The 17,491-nt window shown below is 38.5% G+C and overlaps 1 protein-coding gene across 17 annotated transcripts in view; it reads right to left on the reverse strand.

Annotated features, from left to right (window-relative positions):
• The window catches only part of CEP70 (centrosomal protein 70), a 104,187-nt gene that overhangs the window by 7,624 nt on the left and 79,072 nt on the right, over positions 1–17,491 (reverse strand). For all 17 annotated transcript variants that reach the window (XM_054550213.2, XM_054550209.2, XM_063721523.1 and 14 more), the window contains 2 exon segments: positions 6,494–6,599; positions 3,330–3,500 (listed from right to left, as the gene is read on the reverse strand). In XM_054550213.2, the coding sequence (XP_054406188.1) occupies positions 3,330–3,500; positions 6,494–6,599 (277 nt within the window).

The following is a 17,491-nucleotide window of genomic DNA, read 5'->3' on the forward strand; positions in this document are numbered from 1 at the left end:
GCCCAAGCACTGTGGATAAGGGATACTCAATCCATATGTGTATGGCACAGCGCTTGGTCCTTTAGAACAACGCTGTCCAAAAGAAATGTAATGTGAGCCACAGTAATTTTAAGTTGTCTAGGGCCATAGAGTATGGAAAGTGAAAAGAAACATGTGATATTAACTGTAATAGTATATTTTATTTAACCCAATATATCCAAAATATTATCATTTCAATATAAAATCAATATTTTAATTTTTCCCATACAAAGTCTTCTAAATCCAGTGTATGCATATTTTACACTTATAACACATCTGAATTAGGACTAGCCACCTTTCAAGTATCAATAACCACATGCAGCTAGAGGCTACTATACTAGACAGCACAGCTCTAGAGAAAAGAAAGAAGTACAAGAAGCTCCTCCTTTTTCTAACTTATTTTAGTACTTCACTTGACACTCTCCACTTAAGGCTCAGACTTCACATATTGGTATCTTTAACCTTTCAATTAGTAGGAAGGCAGTTACTATTTTAGTAATTCATAGCAATAAATTCCATGTCAAATGAATGTTTTACAATCAATGCCACTAGAATTTGAAAAAAAAAAAAGCAAGTAACAGCATAATGATACCTTTATTAACCAATGCTCCAGGAACAAGGCACATTTATAAAGTAATCTATGGTAAAAAGCATACCCAATCTAATACACTTTTGCTTCAGAATAAAAGAGTATTACAAAGCTAAGAAGAAAAGATGTTCTGGTCTCCTAAGCAGTGACAGGATGGTTGTAGCACAGTCCATCAAGTAAGCTCTGAAAAATATAAGAGGGTCTCCTAGGTTCTTCACATTGCCCAGTTGTGGAGATGTAGAAGTACCACCATGGACCAGCCTACTGTGTATGTCTGGCCTCTGAAGCACTGGAGAATAGCAAAGCGAAAGTATTCAAGAGTGTACTGGGTTGGGGAAAGCTACAACATCTGTAGTTCACCTTTCTTGGAAAGGCAGGAGAAAAAAGACACAAGGTTGGAGGCAGTTGGCTCCATGTCTTTCTCAGCCTTCTTTTCTTCCAATTTTTAAAACTAGTAAAATATACATAAAATTCACCATCTTAACCATTTTTAAATGTAAGTTCAGTGTTAATATGTTCATAATGTTGTGCAACCAACATCACCATCCATCTCCATAATTCTTTTCATCTTGTAACACTGAAACTTTATACCCATTAAACAATAACTTCCCATTTCCCTCCTCCCTCTAGCCATCACCACTCTACTTTGTCTCTATGATTTTCACTAAGTATCTCATACAAGTGGAATTATATAAGTGGAATCTTTTTGTGACTGACTTATTTCACTTAGCATAATGTCCTCATAATGTTCACCCATGTTGCATGGGTCAGAATTTCTTTCTTTTTAATGGCTGAAAAATATTGTAATATATGTATATACCACATTTTGCTTATCCATTCATCCCTCAAACCTATCTTACTCTTTAAAGCCAAATTTAACCTGAGGGAAAAAACTAATCTGGGAAGATGGTTGTCCCAAACTTAGAGGTTGCTACATGTCAAATAACCTCTGCTATGAGGCCTCAGAGAATCTCATGTAGTTTCTTAATTTGGACCCTGAAACTGTAGTATTAATATCTGAAGCACTGCTCAAAATCCATGAGTTACTCCAATGGCAGAAGTAACTAATTCTTAATAATTTCCTCTTGGGTGTCCTCAGAATATTCTAATTATAAAGCGAATTCCTTGCCTCCTCCTCCTCCTCAGAAAACTATACAATAGCAAGAACTCACCACCACGGCAAAGCCCTTCTTGGGGGCTATAATCAGAGTGTTCTCTTTCTCCTCCACACTCTAGAGCACAAGTTATCTGCATCATTCACTCAGAACTTCAACAGGTAATCTATTTTTATGTCACTCATTTCTTTTAATGATATAAATGATTACATTTTGTTTCATAATTTTTAGTATATTTTGTCTAATTAGTCTGAATCTTGTGTTCATCCCATAATGGCTTAGCATGATAAACGATCAATAACTATCCATTAGTGTGATTCTTCCCTTTGTCTTCTTCCTCTTCTAGTCTTTTCTTCTAGGAAGGCTAGGGCTTTTTCTAGTCCATCCCTTCTGAGAAGGAGAAAGGTGGAGTCAGCACTGTTTCCTCCTACTGGGAGAACCCTCTGACAGGCAATGATTGAGGAAATACCACGATTTACACTATTACTAATTATTTTACACTCTTCTGAGATACAGACTGGAGGAACTCTGGTCTATAAAGTAAGTATATTAATCCAGCACTGTCACTCAATCAAAATGTTTATGTATTGTATAGCTCTGTCTGAGCCCTATATAAAAAGGGAAGTCGAAATTTAAAAAAAATTAACATCACCACCCCCAATTTTGTTATCTTGGAATATAATATTCTGCTTCATTCCTTTTAACAAATATTAATTGAGCACTCATTCATCAGGAAGATCTTGGGGACATATCAGAACAAATAAAAACACCGTCTTCATGGAGCTTATACATTCTTAACAGATATCTTCTGCATCATTTGTACTTCATGTAATAAGACTTACGTTGCAAACACTGTTATTGAATCACATTTTCATTAACAGGCATATGCTATGTATTATATTAGTTACTAAGAAATCTAAAGTTTAAAGGGCAAAGAAGTTAAATACTCCTGATTTCAACTATTTACCTTTCAGCACTAGTTAACAAAAACTGAAAAAACCTGAAGCTATGCCATAAATACACAATAACTCGATAAAGTAAATAAAATGTAGTCTTCCATGAATACATAGGATAGGAAGGGTAGGGTTGGTTGCTAGCTTACTATCTGTTCTAGAGAATAAGCAGAAATGGAGACAAGTTCAGTTCTGAGAGACAGAAAATAAAGTGTGAAGAGAGAGAAAATATCTCCAATTATAATAAAATGAAGGATAAGACATTATATCCGAAGAGGGATAAGGGCCAGGAAAATCACAGCATGGAGACACCAAAAGGAGGCAGATGAAGGTAGAACAGGGAAGGGCCTAGAAGTACAAAGTGGACCCACTATAGATTTTCAATAAGGAAACTAACCCCAAAATTTCTTGTTTGGTAGAACCTTAGAGGAGGTAAAGCTTACAGTAATGACAACATCAAATAGACAGTACCTAAAATAGATATGTAAGTAGGAAGATTTCAGTTTTAGATAATAAGCTTTTTTAGCTTTAGGGTTAACACACAAACAAAAAAATTAAACCCTATTTAATTTTTAGCCCTAAATTAAGTCCTATTAATAAAGCACATAGAGTCCAATAGATGTTCAAAGCATATAATCATAGTCAACCCCTTACCTTTAAGGATGTCAGTTGATCTGCCCACATTTCTATTACAGGAACAAGATGCTCAAATCCACAATCTTGAACAAGATCTTTATTAAAATTTTGGGCTCCCCCTTTGCTCTGTTTATAAATTATTACTGGAGCTCTTGGATTGTGGATAATTGAATTGATGCTACACAGCACCTTTAAAAAAACATAGTGTATATAGTCAAAATATTTATCCTACGCCTACAAAGTTATATATTTTAAAGGAGTGCTTTATGTCTATATATATTATATACATATATTTCATTAAATATACAAAGAGAATTATCATAAGGAATTGGCTCATGCAATTATGAAGACTGACAAGTCCCAAGATCTGCAGTGAGTAAGCGAAGACCCAGAAAAGGTAATGGATATTTGCAGTCCGAACGCAGGCATACTGAGACCCCTGCAAGTGCTAATGTTTCAGTTTGAGTCTGAAGGCAAGAAAAAAACCAGTGCCCCATCTTGAAAGCAATCAGGGAGGAGGAGCTCCCTCTTATTCAGCCTTTTGTTCTACTCAGGCCTTTGAATGATTGGATAAGGCCCACCCCATTAGGAAAGGCAGTCTGCTTTACTAAAGTCTGCTGATTCGGATGTCAATCTCATCCAGAAGCACCTTCCCAGACACATCCAGAATAATGTTTAACCAAATATCGGGCATCCTATGCCGCAGTAAAGTTGAAACAAAATTAACTATTACAAACACTACCTAGGTTCAAAAATTGTTAGTATTTTGCCATATTTGCTCACTATCTATATTTTTAGGTGAACCATTTGAAGAAACTCTTCACCCTCAAATAATAAAGCATGCATCTTTTAAAAGTAGGCATATTCTCCTACAAACTCACAAGACCATTATCAGACTATTTAAGGAAATTAACAGTAATCCCCAGGCTGAGTGTGGTGGCTCATGCCTGTAATCCCAGCACTTTGGGAGGTTGAGGCAGGAGGATCACTTGAGCCCAGGAATTCAAGGCTGCAGTGAGCTATGATAATGCACTCCAGCCTGGGCAACACAGCAAGACCATGTCTCCAAAAATAATATCATTGATGCCTGGATTGAATTTTAAATATCTTAATATATTAAGATAGTATACTATTTGACTATAACCCTCTCCCCATAAGTGATGAGTTCTACCTTACATATCATCCAAGGAAAAAAAGGGAGGCCTCAAAAAGCATGTTTAAAGAGAGAAAAATAAAGCCATTTCCTATTATCACCATCAAGTTCAGCCTACTTAATAAAAAGTTTCACAATATAAAGATAGCATTTTACTCTTGAATCTTTGTCCCTGGTGATACTTCAAGATATAACTAATAGGCCTCCTGGTAATATGACTTAAGATGTTTATTACTTCAGATGTTTATTTAGAAGCTTTTTAAGTCCAAATTAGTATATTTCAATATTTCACTTCAAATTGATGTATGTATATTTGTTTTATATATTTATTTGACAGAGTCTCACTCCGTGGCCTAAGATGGAGTGCAGTGGTGTGAACGGAGCTCACTGCAGCGTTGAATTCCTGGCCTCAAGTGATCTTCCCATGTCAACCTCTCAAGTGCTAGGACTATAGGCACAAGCCACCATGCCCAGCTAATTAATTTTTTTTTTTCTAGAGATGTGGTCTCACTATATTGCCTAGGCTGGTCTCAAACTCCTGGCCTCTAGCAATCCTCCTGCCTCGGTCATCCAAAGTGTTAAGATTACAGGCATGAGCCACCATACCCGGCTTGAATTCCCCTTTTAAAGGACAAAGCCTTTCAAATTGAGTCTCAGAAACAAAATGAAATCCAGTTATATACTGGTACAAGAAATCCAGTTATATACTGGTATTTGTTATCTAAAACAAAACAGTTTTCAGAAAGGTGCTTGGTTCCCATTTACAATAGCAATAAAAGTTATAAAATACCTAGGAAATAACAAGGTATTTCCTAACAAGAAATATGCAAAAGCTAAATTTAAAAATACACAACACTTTATTGAAGACTATAAAAGATGACCCTGATGAAAGTACATATTTCTGAATGTGATGATTCAAAAAGGTTAAGGTGTCATTTCTCCAAATATTAATCTATAAAGTCAATTCAATTTTAGTTCATCTCAATGGGATTTATTTTTTAATTTGAAAAACTGTTCATCCAGAAGATTAAATATGCTAAAAATGTAGCCAATAAAAAAATTTTTTTAAATGATAGGATACTTGCCTCAAAGGCTATTAAAACTTTTAACTATAGAAATTAAAATATGGAAATAGTTGAGAAATGCAACAGACTAGAGAATCTAAAAACAAATTTGTGCATATAAAGGAATATGATCTATGATAAAATGTTATTTCAATAAAGTAGAGAAAAAAGTAGCGTCTTAGAGACTGCAAACACAAACGTCCAGAGAATTCAGGTACGAGTATAAATGAGTGACGTAAGGATGAATAGGGACTGCTAACTATAGAACACATGCTCATATCTGACAAAGGAAAGGCCTAATTCTGCTGTGATAATAACCATGCAGGAATTTGTTGCCAGATCTTCTGACTTTTTAGGAGAAGTTAGAAATAGCAGCCTAGAAAAAATAAAATATCTTAATTTTTTAAACAATGAATAATCTAAAACTTAAAAATCTTATGTGTACCCAATAAAATGTGAGTGAAAGTCCAGTTCAGTCACTAAACTACCAGGTTTAACTGCTCAGCTATTCAATAAATGATCTATAAAACTAGGAAGGTGAGATTCCCTATATCACACCATATAGAAAATTAAATTTCAGATGAACTAAGGTCTCTAAACAAAAACAAAAGCCATACAAGGACCCTAAGAAAATAGATTTACTTAATAATAATGGCAACAGAAACAATACGAGGGAAAATGGCTTACATGGGGAAAGTAGGGAAAAGGATTATGAAATCTTTTAAAAATCATAAAGCTCCTTACTAACCTCCTTTGAACTAGGCCAGAGTCTCCTTTAAGTAGTAAGACGAATTCTACAATGTTTTTAGTCAAATAGTTGTGTAACGGAAAGACAAGACAGAATAAGTACACATAAATATGAGGTGCAAGTATTCCTTACCAACTGATAATTTATTACACCACAACTGATAACCAAGATTCATGACAAACATCAGTCTTTTTGTCATGAAAAATCAATTAAATACCTGAAAGTATCTCTGGTCAATTAGGGCCTGTTGCTGATTATATTTGCTGGGCTCATCTTTCTTCTCTGTGTCCTCAGCCTTCTTATGACTAATAAGCTCCTGTAATCTAAAAGGGGGAAAAAATCAAGATAATACAAAATTATTGCCTAGACACTGGACCAAGATGATAAACTAAGTCAATGATCCAGCCACCCTCCCAACAGCCTTATATCACTTTACTTATATGTGTGTGCACACATGTATGTATTTGTGTATATGTATATGTATAAACACATACATATACAGAGTTTAATTTTTTTTTTTTTTTTTTGAGACAGAATGTCGCTCTGTCACCCAGGCTGGAGTGCAGTGGCGCAATCTCAGCTCACTGCAAGCTCTGTCTCCCGGGTTCACGCCATTCTCCTGCCTCAGCCTCCCGAGTAGCTGGGATTACAGGTGCCCGCCACCATGCCTGGCTAATTTTTTGTATTTTTAGTAGAGACGGGGTTTCACCGCGTTAGCCAGGATGGTCTCGATCTCCTGACCTCGTGATCCGCGCACCTCAGCCTCCCAAAGTGTTGGGATTACAGGCGTGAGCCACCATGCCCGGCCAGAGTTTAAACATTTTTAAATCATATTGTCACTGGAAAACAAGAAGGCCCTCTCAATAAATCGCAAATTAGAAGGAATCTCTGAAGACAGAAGAGATCAGATTGAAGAAGAAAGTTCTAACCACCCCCACAACACCCACAAAAGACAGCACAAGAGAGAAATACAACAAAGGATGGAAGCGACTTCCATCCAAGGTGCTCCAAGCTTACAGACTATAGATAAAGGGAGCAGGAAGCATGGGAAGGGCCATTGGTTTGGGTACTGTAGCAGGAACGGCTAGACGTTTGGTCCCTCTCTCTTTGTATTCTACCAGCGGCAAGGAACAGACAATGGCAATGCCTGGACCAGTCAAGAGGGCATGGAGATCCAAGAGACCATCATTCCAGGTGGCTGCTAGAATGCTAGGGGAAAGGAGAGTCTCTTCACCCAGAAATACAACTATGTATAAGTGTATCCACCTAGTAGCAAACACTTGTCCTTCTCCAAATATCTAGAAGGCAGGCTGTAATAATCTTTCTTCTTCCTCCTCATGCCTTTGAAAACAGTACAGTAGTACGCGCTGATTCATAGTTTCACTTTCCATGGCTTTAGTTACGCAAAGTAAACCAGGGTCCAAAAATATTAAATGGAAAATTCCAGAAATAAATAAGTTTTATTTTATTATTTTTTTAATGCTCACTACTCTGAGTAGTGTGATGAAATCTCATGCTGTCCCACTCCATCCCACCTAGGATGTGATTTATCCCTTTGTCCAGCTTATTCATGCTGTAACTGTATACATACACTACGTACCAATTAGTCACTTAGTAGCCATCTTGGTTATCAGATCAACTGTTGGGTACCACAGTGCTTATGTTCAAGTAACAACCCTTATTTAACTTAATAATGGACCCAAAATGCAAGAGTAGTGATGTTAGCAATTTGGATATGCCGAAGAGAAGTCATAAAGTGCGTCCTTTAAGTGAAAAGGTGAAAGTTCTCCACTTAAGAAAAAGTGTATGCTGAGGTTGCTAAGATATACAGTAAGAACGAATATTCTATCTGTGAAATTGTGAAGAAGGAATAAGAAATCTGGGCTAGTTTTGCTGTTGGACCTCAAACTGCAAAAGTTACAGCCACAGTGTGTGATACATGCTTAGTTAAGCTGGAAAAAGCAGCTGGGCATGGTGGCTCATGCCTGTATTCCCAGCACTTTGGGAGGCCAAGGCAGGCGGATCACGAGGTCAGGAGTTCGAGACCAGCCTGGCTAACATGGTAAAACACCGTTTCTACTAAAAATAAGAAAAAAAACAACAACAAAAACTGGGCATGGTGGCGTGTGCCTAAAATCCCAGCTACTCGGGAGGCTGAGGCAGGAGAATTGTTTGAACCCAGGAGGCAGAGGTTGCAGTGAGCTGAGATCATGCCATTGCACTCCAGCCTGGGCAACAGGGCGAGACTCCGTCTCAAAAAAAAAAAAGATGGAAAAAGCATTAAATTTGTGGGTGGAAGACATGGACAGAAATGTGTTCCAATTGATGGCAATTGGGTTTGGTTCTGAGATCTCAGGTATCTACTGGGGATCCTGGAACAATGTATCCCCCACTGATAAGGGGGGACTACTGTAGTCTCTTAATAATCCTTCAAATTACCCCTCTTCAATTTGAGTATGCCATCAGTTTCCTGCTGAGACTTCAACCCACTGAACTGATTCTATGACTTATTAACAATGCGCTCTGCCTGCTGTTTGTAAAATAGAATAGTAAAACTCCATCACGTCATTTTCCTGTTGAAAAACAATCAATGATTTCTCATTGCTTTATGTGCTAAATCTAATTTCCTTGGGCTAGCATTCAAAACTCTCCATGTCATTAGTCCTAACACAGTATTTCTTTTTTTTTTTGGAGATGGAGTCTCACTCTGTCACCCAGGCTAGAGTGCAGTGGCACAATCTCACCTCACTGCAACCCCTGCCTCCCAGGTTCAGGTGATTCTTTTGCCTCAGCCTCCCGAGTAGCTGGGACTACAGGCATGCGCCACCATATCCAGCTAAGTTTTGTATTTTTTTTTCTTTTTTTTTTTAGTAGACAGGGAGTTTCACCATGTTGCCCAGGCTGGTCTCAATCTCCTGACCTCAGGTGATCCACCCGCCTTGGCCTCCCAAAAATGGCAACCTACAAAATGGGAGAAAATTTTTGCAACCTACTCATCTGACAAAGGGCTAATATCCAGAATCTACAATGAACTCCAACAAATTTACAAGAAAAAAACAAACAACCCCATCAAAAAGTGGGCAAAGGACATGAACAGACACTTCTCAAAAGAAGACATTTATGCAGCCAAAAAACACATGAAAAAATGCTCACCATCACTGGCCATCAGAGAAATGCAAATCAAAACCACAATGAGATACCATCTCACACCAGTTAGAATGGCAATCATTAAAAAGTCAGGAAACAACAGGTGCTGGAGAGGATGTGGAGAAATAGGAACACTTTTACACTGTTGGTGGGACTGTAAACTAGTTCAACCCTTGTGGAAGTCAGTGTGGCGATTCCTCAGGGATCTAGAACTACAAATTCCATTCGACCCAGCCATCCCATTACTGGGTATATACCCAAAGGACTATAAATCATGCTGCTATAAAGACACATGCACACGTATGTTTATTGCGGCATTATTCACAATAGCAAAGACTTGGAACCAACCCAAATGTCCAACAATGATAGACTGGATTAAGAAAATGTGGCACATATACACCATGGAATACTATGCAGCCATAAAAAATGATGAGTTCACGTCCTTTGTAGGGACATGGATGAAATTGGAAATCATCATTCTCAGTAAACTATCACAAGAACAAAAAACCAAACACCGCATATTCTCACTCATAGGTGGGAATTGAACAATGAGAACACATGGACACAGGAAGGGGAACATCACACTCTGGGGACTGTTGTGGGGTGGGGAGAGGGGGGAGGGATAGCATTGGGAGATATACCTAATGCGAGATGACGAGTTGGTGGGTGCAGCGCACCAGCATGACACATGTATACATATGTAACTTACCTGCACATTGGGCACATGTACCATAAAACCTAAAGTATAATAATAATAATAATAATAATAAAAGAAAAAAAAAAAGAAAATTAAAAAAATAATAATAATAATAATAAAATAAAATAAAATAAAAATAAAAATAAAAATAAAAATAAAAAAAAAAAGAAAACTAAACATGTTATATCCTGCTTGCACTTTAGGCTATTGATATTTTCAATACATTTTCCAATAATTTTTATTAATTGCTACACATAGTTTAAATGTTTCACTATTGTAGAGTGAAATCCTATTTGCTATAGCATACTTAAGGAACTTGCTTTGGTCTAAGAATTATGTATGTTAATCTTCTCCTTAAATTAATTTCTAGAAATAGCTTCATATCTCTCAAATGGTCATTAGATTCTTATACAACTAAATTATTTGGCAGCTTTAAAAATCATATCATATTTTAAATATGCATAATCTACTGAACAGTGGGAAAGTTATCTAAAGTTATCGCCTTTAGGGCTCTCACTTTTCTTTTTTTTTTTTTCTTTTATTATTATTATTATTATTATTATTATACTTTAGGTTTTATGGTACATGTGCGCAATGTGCAGGTAAGTTACATATGTATACATGTGCCATGCTGGTGCGCTGCACCCACCAACTCGTCATCTAGCATTAGGTATATCTCCCAATGCTATCCCTCCCCCCTCCCCCCACCCCACAACAGTCCCCAGAGTGTGATGTTCCCCTTCCTGTCTCCATGTGTTCTCATTGTTCAATTCCCACCTATGAGTGAGAATATGCGGTGTTTGGTTTTTTGTTCTTGCGATAGTTTACTGAGAATGATGATTTCCAATTTCATCCATGTCCCTACAAAGGATGTGAACTCATCATTTTTTATGGCTGCATAGTATTCCATGGTGTATATGTGCCACATTTTCTTAATCCAGTCTATCATTGTTGGACATTTGGGTTGGTTCCAAGTCTTTGCTATTGTGAATAATGCCGCAATAATGAATAATGCCAACATTTTTATTTCCTTTGGAAATTTAAAATATCCTTATATATTAATAAAAGTTTATATCACAATTTACAATTTGGGAGTTATGGACAAAACAGTGCTTCAACTTATTCTGGTCATTATCTTAGAGCTATAATTATGGATTCATTATCAATCTAAGCTCTACTGGAATGCTGAGATTTCAGTTCTGATTGGTATTCTAGGTACAATTTCTGGATGCTAAAGACTAGGAAAAACAGATAACATGAGTTGAGCTTCCTTTAAGATTCATGAAATCCTAGAATAACTTCTCAATTAGATAGCTAAAAGCAGAAAGATCTTTTGGAAAGCGGTTGTTGTAAAGAATCATTACTGAATATAACACCAGCTATAATAGGCAGAAAAATGGTAGTATAAATTCATGAGATAATAAATAAAACAATTTTTCATCAAAGGCAAGAAAATTTATGACCTTACTAGAATTTGTATCCTCAACTCCTATTATTTTTACCAGACACAAAATTAGCTCCAGAAACATAGCTAATTCTCTCTCTAACCTTAAGATCATCAACAGTAACTTCAGAGTGGAATTAACTGTGCTGAATTATAGATTGACAACAGATTTAATAGTGTTTAATTCTACTATAGGTCAGAAAACATCATCTATGCAGACATGGAATTTTCAATATAAAGAAATGTCATCATCATGAATAATTGAAATGAAATTTACTATGTGACTCATTGATACCAAGAATAAAATCTTTCAAATCTGTTGCCGTTAAAAAAAAAAAAAAAAAAAAAAAAAGAAAACTAAACATGTGTGTGTTGGGTGACCCAAATTATTTGCCGCTCTGTACATGTCCATGAATGACTGCAGGTGCTGTACGGATTTTGTGATTACAAATAAATTTTAGCAGGTAGGCAAATTCATAAACATGGAATCTATTAATAATGAAGACTATCTATCTCTATGTATGCGTAAGTGCATACACATGTGTACGTGTGTGTGTGTGTGTATGTTATACACTTGCTTTAGAGTCAACAGTCAATTCTCATTATTGCCTTCTCTTTTTACTTCCCTACATCCTCCTTCTCCTAGTTGCTTCTCTCTCAGTCTCCTATCTCATTAATGGCACTGACAACCACCTTGTTATTCAAGGTTAAAACTCGGGAGACATCTGATTCTTCCTTTTTCCCCACAACTCCCTATATTCAACCCATCATGAAGTCCTATTAGTTCTACCTCCATTCTCCAATTCCAAATACTTCTCATCACCTCCACTACTTCCACCTTTGACCATGTTACTACCATCTCCTCTCCAAACTCATACAATGGCTATACTCCCACGATTGTACGTTTAGTACTTATAGCATATTGAAATTGTCTTATTTATTTTTTCATTATCTTTCTCCCTTCATGTAATCTCTATGAGGTCAGGGACCTTTTCTATTTTCTTTACCACTGCAACCAGTGCCTAGAATGCCAAACAGATGTAAGAAGAATTGTAAGTACACAAAATATCAAGGAATAGTAGGAAGGGAATAATTATTCACTGAATATGCATGCATCCTTTCTGAACCTTCCACTTCTCTTTTCTTGTTTAGTTTTCCTCCTCTATTATCTTTTTTTTGGGGGGCGGGGGGGTGGAGGGACAGGGTCTTGCTCTGTTGCCCAGGCTGGAGTGCAGTGGTGTGATCACAGCTCACTGCAGCCTTGACCTCCTGGGCTCAAGCAATCCTCCCACCTCAGCCTCCTAAGTAACTGGGGCTACAGGTAAGTACCACCACACCTGGCTAATTTTTAAATTCTTTGTAGACACAAGGACTCACTACATTGCCCAGTCTGGTCTCAAACTCCTGGACTCAAGCAATCCTCCTGCGTCAGTCTCCCAAAGTGCTGGGATTACAGGTGTGAGCCACTGCACCTGGCCCCTATTATTTTAACCCAGTATGTAATTCCTGGATACTCATGATACTTGCCTGTCACTGTGTTATGTGTTGCCATAGGAAGGAGGAAACACAGCTGTCACTGAAAACTGAATCATATATGCTAATACAACTGACTTAATACATTTAATGCACATATTAACTCATAGCTTTCAAAATATTTCATCCCAACACTCCCCACTTTCTCAAATCCCATTCCCTTGAATCAAAGAGTACACATAGATAATCTTCAGAAAACACAATCACTGAGATCAACTGTTTGAAACACTGAGCACTTGCTTTTCAAAGTCAGGAAGGGTACAAGCAGTAGATATAAATGGCTCACTGCATTCCTTCTGGTACTTTTAAAGTGTGATAAGGCTCACTTTAAAACAGTCAGATCATAATTACCAACAGCAAAAATTGGAGGCTTGTCACTTCTAATTTCGTTGATTCTCTTGCAATTCTTCCATTACTTCCCAAGATAATTTTCTATTTAAAATCTTTGTCCTTTGTTACTTCAGGCAACTACCTTTTTTGTTCTCACTTAAGATTAATATATAGCCAAATCCAGCATAGTAGAAATTGCTCTTAAACTGTGAAACCGGAAACGACCCCTTTTAATGTCATTTTCCACATCAGCCTGGTTGGTCCAAGTCAAAGCTTGGTAGCATAAGCTGACATGTAATAAAAATAAATAAAATAAGACCAGGCGCAGTGGCTCATGCCTGTAATCCCAGCACTTTGGGAGGTCGAGGCGGGTGGATCATGAGGTCAGGAGATCAACACAGTGGCTAACACAGTGAAACCCTGTCTCTACTAAAAATACAAAAAAAAAATTAGGCAGGGGTGGTGGCAGGTGACTGTAGTCATAGCTACTCAGGAGGCTGAGGCAGGAGAATGGCGTGAACCCAGGAGGCAGAGCTTGCAGTGAGCTGAGATTGTGCCACTGCACTCCAGCATGGGCAACAGAGCAAGACTCCATCTCGAAAAATAAATAAAAAATAAAAATAAATAGGGGTGGAGCCAAGATGGCCAAATATGAACAGCTCCAGTCTACAGCTCCCAGCGTAAGCGATGCAGAAGACGGGTGATTTCTGCATTTCCAACTGAGGTACCAGGTTCATCTCACTGGGGAGTGTCGGAAAGTGGGTGCAGGACAGCGGGTGCAGCGCACCGAGTGTGAGCCACAGCAGGGCGAGGCATTGCCTCACCCAGGAAGCACAAAGGGTCAGGGAATTCCCTTTCCTAGTCAAAGAAAGGGGTGACAGACGGCACCTGGAAAATCGGGTCACTCCCACCCTAATACTGCACTTTTCAAACGGTCTTAGCAAACGGCACACCAGGAGATTATATCCCGCACCTGGCTCAGAGGGTCCTATGCCCACGGAGCCTCGCTCATTGCTAGCACAGCAGTCTGAGATCAAACTGCAAGGCGGCAGCGAGGCTGGGAGAGGGGCGCCCGCCATTGCCGAGGCTTGAGTAGGTAAACAAAGCGGCCAGGAAGCTCGAACTGGGTGGAGCCCACCACAGCTCAAGGAGGCCCGCCTGCCTCTGTAGACTCCACCTCTAGGGGCAGGGCATAGCCAAACAAAAGGCAGCAGAATCCCCTGCAGACTTAAATGTCCCTGTCTGACAGCTTTGAAGAGAGTAGTGGTTCTCCCAGCACAGCTGGAGATCTGAGAACGGGCAGACTGCCTCCTCAAGGGGGTCCCTGACCCCCGAGTAGCCTAACTGGTAGGCACCTCCCAGTAGGGGCAGACTGACATCTCACACAGCCAGGTACTCCTCTGAGACAAAACTTCCAGAAGAATGATCAGGCAGCAACATTTGCTGCGCACCAATATCTGCTGTTCTGCAGCCTCCGCTGCTGATACCCAGGCAAACAGGGTCTGGAGTGGACCTCCAGCAAACTCCAACAGACCTGCAGCTGAGGGTCCTGACTGTTAGAAGGAAAACTAACAAACAGAAAGGACATCCACACCAAAACCCCATCTGTACATCATCATCATCAAAGACCAAAGGTAGATAAAACCACAAAGATGGGGAAGAAACAGAGCAGAAAAACTGGAAACTCTAAAAATCAGAGCACCTCTCCTCCTCCAAAGCAACGAAGCTCCTCACCAGCAATGGACCAAAGCTGGATGGAAAATGACTTTGACAAGTTGAGAGAAGAAGGCTTCAGAAGATCAAACTACTCCCAGCTAAAGGAGGAAGTTCAAACCCATGGCAAAGAAGTTAAAAACCTTGAAAAAAAAATTAGACGAATGGCTAACTAGAATAACCAATGCAGAGAAGTCCTTAAGGGACCTGATGGAGCTGAAAACCAAGGCACGACAACTACGTGATGAATGCACAAGCCTCAGTAGCTGATGCAATCAACTGGAAGAAAGGGTATCAGTGATGGAAGATCAAATGAATGAAATGAAGCAAGAAGAGAAGTTTAGAGAAAAAAGAATAAAAAGAAATGAACAAAGCCTCCAAGAAATACGGGACTATGTGAAAAGACCAAATCTACGTCTGATTGGTGTACCTGAAAGTGATGGGGAGAATGGAACCAAGTTGGAAAACACTCTGCAGGATATTATCCAGGAGAACTTCCCCAATCTAGCAAGGCAGGCCAACATTCAAATTCAGGAAATACAGAGAACGCCACAAAGATACTCCTCGAGAAGAGCAACTCCAAGACACATAATTGTCAGATTCACCAAAGTTGAAATGAAGGAAAAAATGTTAAGGGCAGCCAGAGAGAAAGGTCGAGTTACCCACAAAGGGAAGCCCATCAGACTAACAGCTGATCTCTTGGCAGAAACTCTACAAGCCAGAAGAGAGTGGGGGCCAATATTCAACATTCTTAAAGAAAATAATTTTCAACCCAGAATTTCATATCCAGCCAAACTAAGCTTCATAAGTGAAGGAGAAATAAAATCCTTTACAGACAAGCAAACGCTGAGAGATTGTGTCACCACCAGGCCTGCCCTAAAAGAGCTCCTGAAGGAAGCAATAAACATGGAAAGGAACAACCGATACCAGCCACTGCAAAAACATGCCAAATTGTAAAGACCATTGAGGCTAGGAAGAAACTGCATCAACTAATGAGCAAAATAACAAGCTAACATCATAATGACAGGATCAAATTCACACATAACAATACTAACCTTAAATGTAAATGGACTAAATGCTCCAATTAAAAGACACAGACTGGTAAATTGGATAAAGAGTCAAGACCCATCAGTGTGCTGTATTCAGGAAACCCATCTCACGTGCAGAGACACACATAGGCTCAAAATAAAGGGATGAAGATCTACCAAGCAAATGGAAAACAAAAAAAGGCAGGGGTTGCAATCCTAGTCTCTGATAAAACAGACTTTAAACCAACAAAGATCAAAAGAGACAACAAAGGCCATTACATAATGGTAAAGGGATCAAATCAACAAGAAGAGCTAACTATCCTAAATGTATATGCATCCAATACAGGAGCACCCAGATTCATAAAGCAAGTCCTTAGAGACCTACAAAGAGACTTAGACTCCCACACAATAATAATGGGAGACTTTAACACCCCACTGTCTACATTAGACAGATCAATGAGACAGAAAATTAACAAGGATATCCAGGAATTGAACTCAGCTCTGCACCAAGCAGACCTAATAGACATCTACAGAACTCCCCACCGCAAAGCAATAGAAATACATTCTTCTCAGCACCACACCACACCTATTCCAAAATTGACCACACAGTTGGAAGTAAAGCACTCCTCAGCAAATGTAAAAGAACAGAAATTATAACAAACTGTCTCTCAGACCACAGTGCAATCAAACTAGAACTCAGGATTAAGAAACTCACTCAAAACCGCTCAACTACATGGATACTGAACAACCTGCTCCTGAATGACTACTGGGTACATAACAAAATGAAGGCAGAAATAAAGATGTTCTTTGAAACCAACAAGAACAAAGACACAACATATCAGAATCTCTGGGACACATTTAAAGCAGTGTGTAGAGGGAAATTTATAGCACTAAATGCCCACAAGAGAAAGCAGGAAAGATCTAAAATTGACACCCTAACATCACAATTAAAAGAACTAGAGAAGCAAGAGCAAACACATTCAAAAGCTACAGAAGGCAAGAAATAACTAAGATCAGAGCAGAATTGAAGGAAATAGAGACACAAAAAACCCTTCAAAAAAATCAATGAATCCAGGACCTGGTTTTTTGAAAAGATCAACAAAATTGATAGACCGCTAGCAAGACTAATAAAGAAAAAAAGAGAGAAGAATCAAATAGACGCAATAAAAAATGATAAAGGGGATATCACCACAGATCCCACAGAAATACAAACTACCATCAGAGAATACTATAAACACCTCTACGCAAATAAATTAGAAAATCTAGAAGAAATGCATACATTCCTTGACACATACACCCTCCCAAGACTAAACCAGGAAGAAG

Source organism: Pongo abelii, chromosome 2, assembly GCF_028885655.2.
Source record: "Pongo abelii isolate AG06213 chromosome 2, NHGRI_mPonAbe1-v2.0_pri, whole genome shotgun sequence".
Taxonomy (NCBI): domain Eukaryota; kingdom Metazoa; phylum Chordata; class Mammalia; order Primates; family Hominidae; genus Pongo; species Pongo abelii.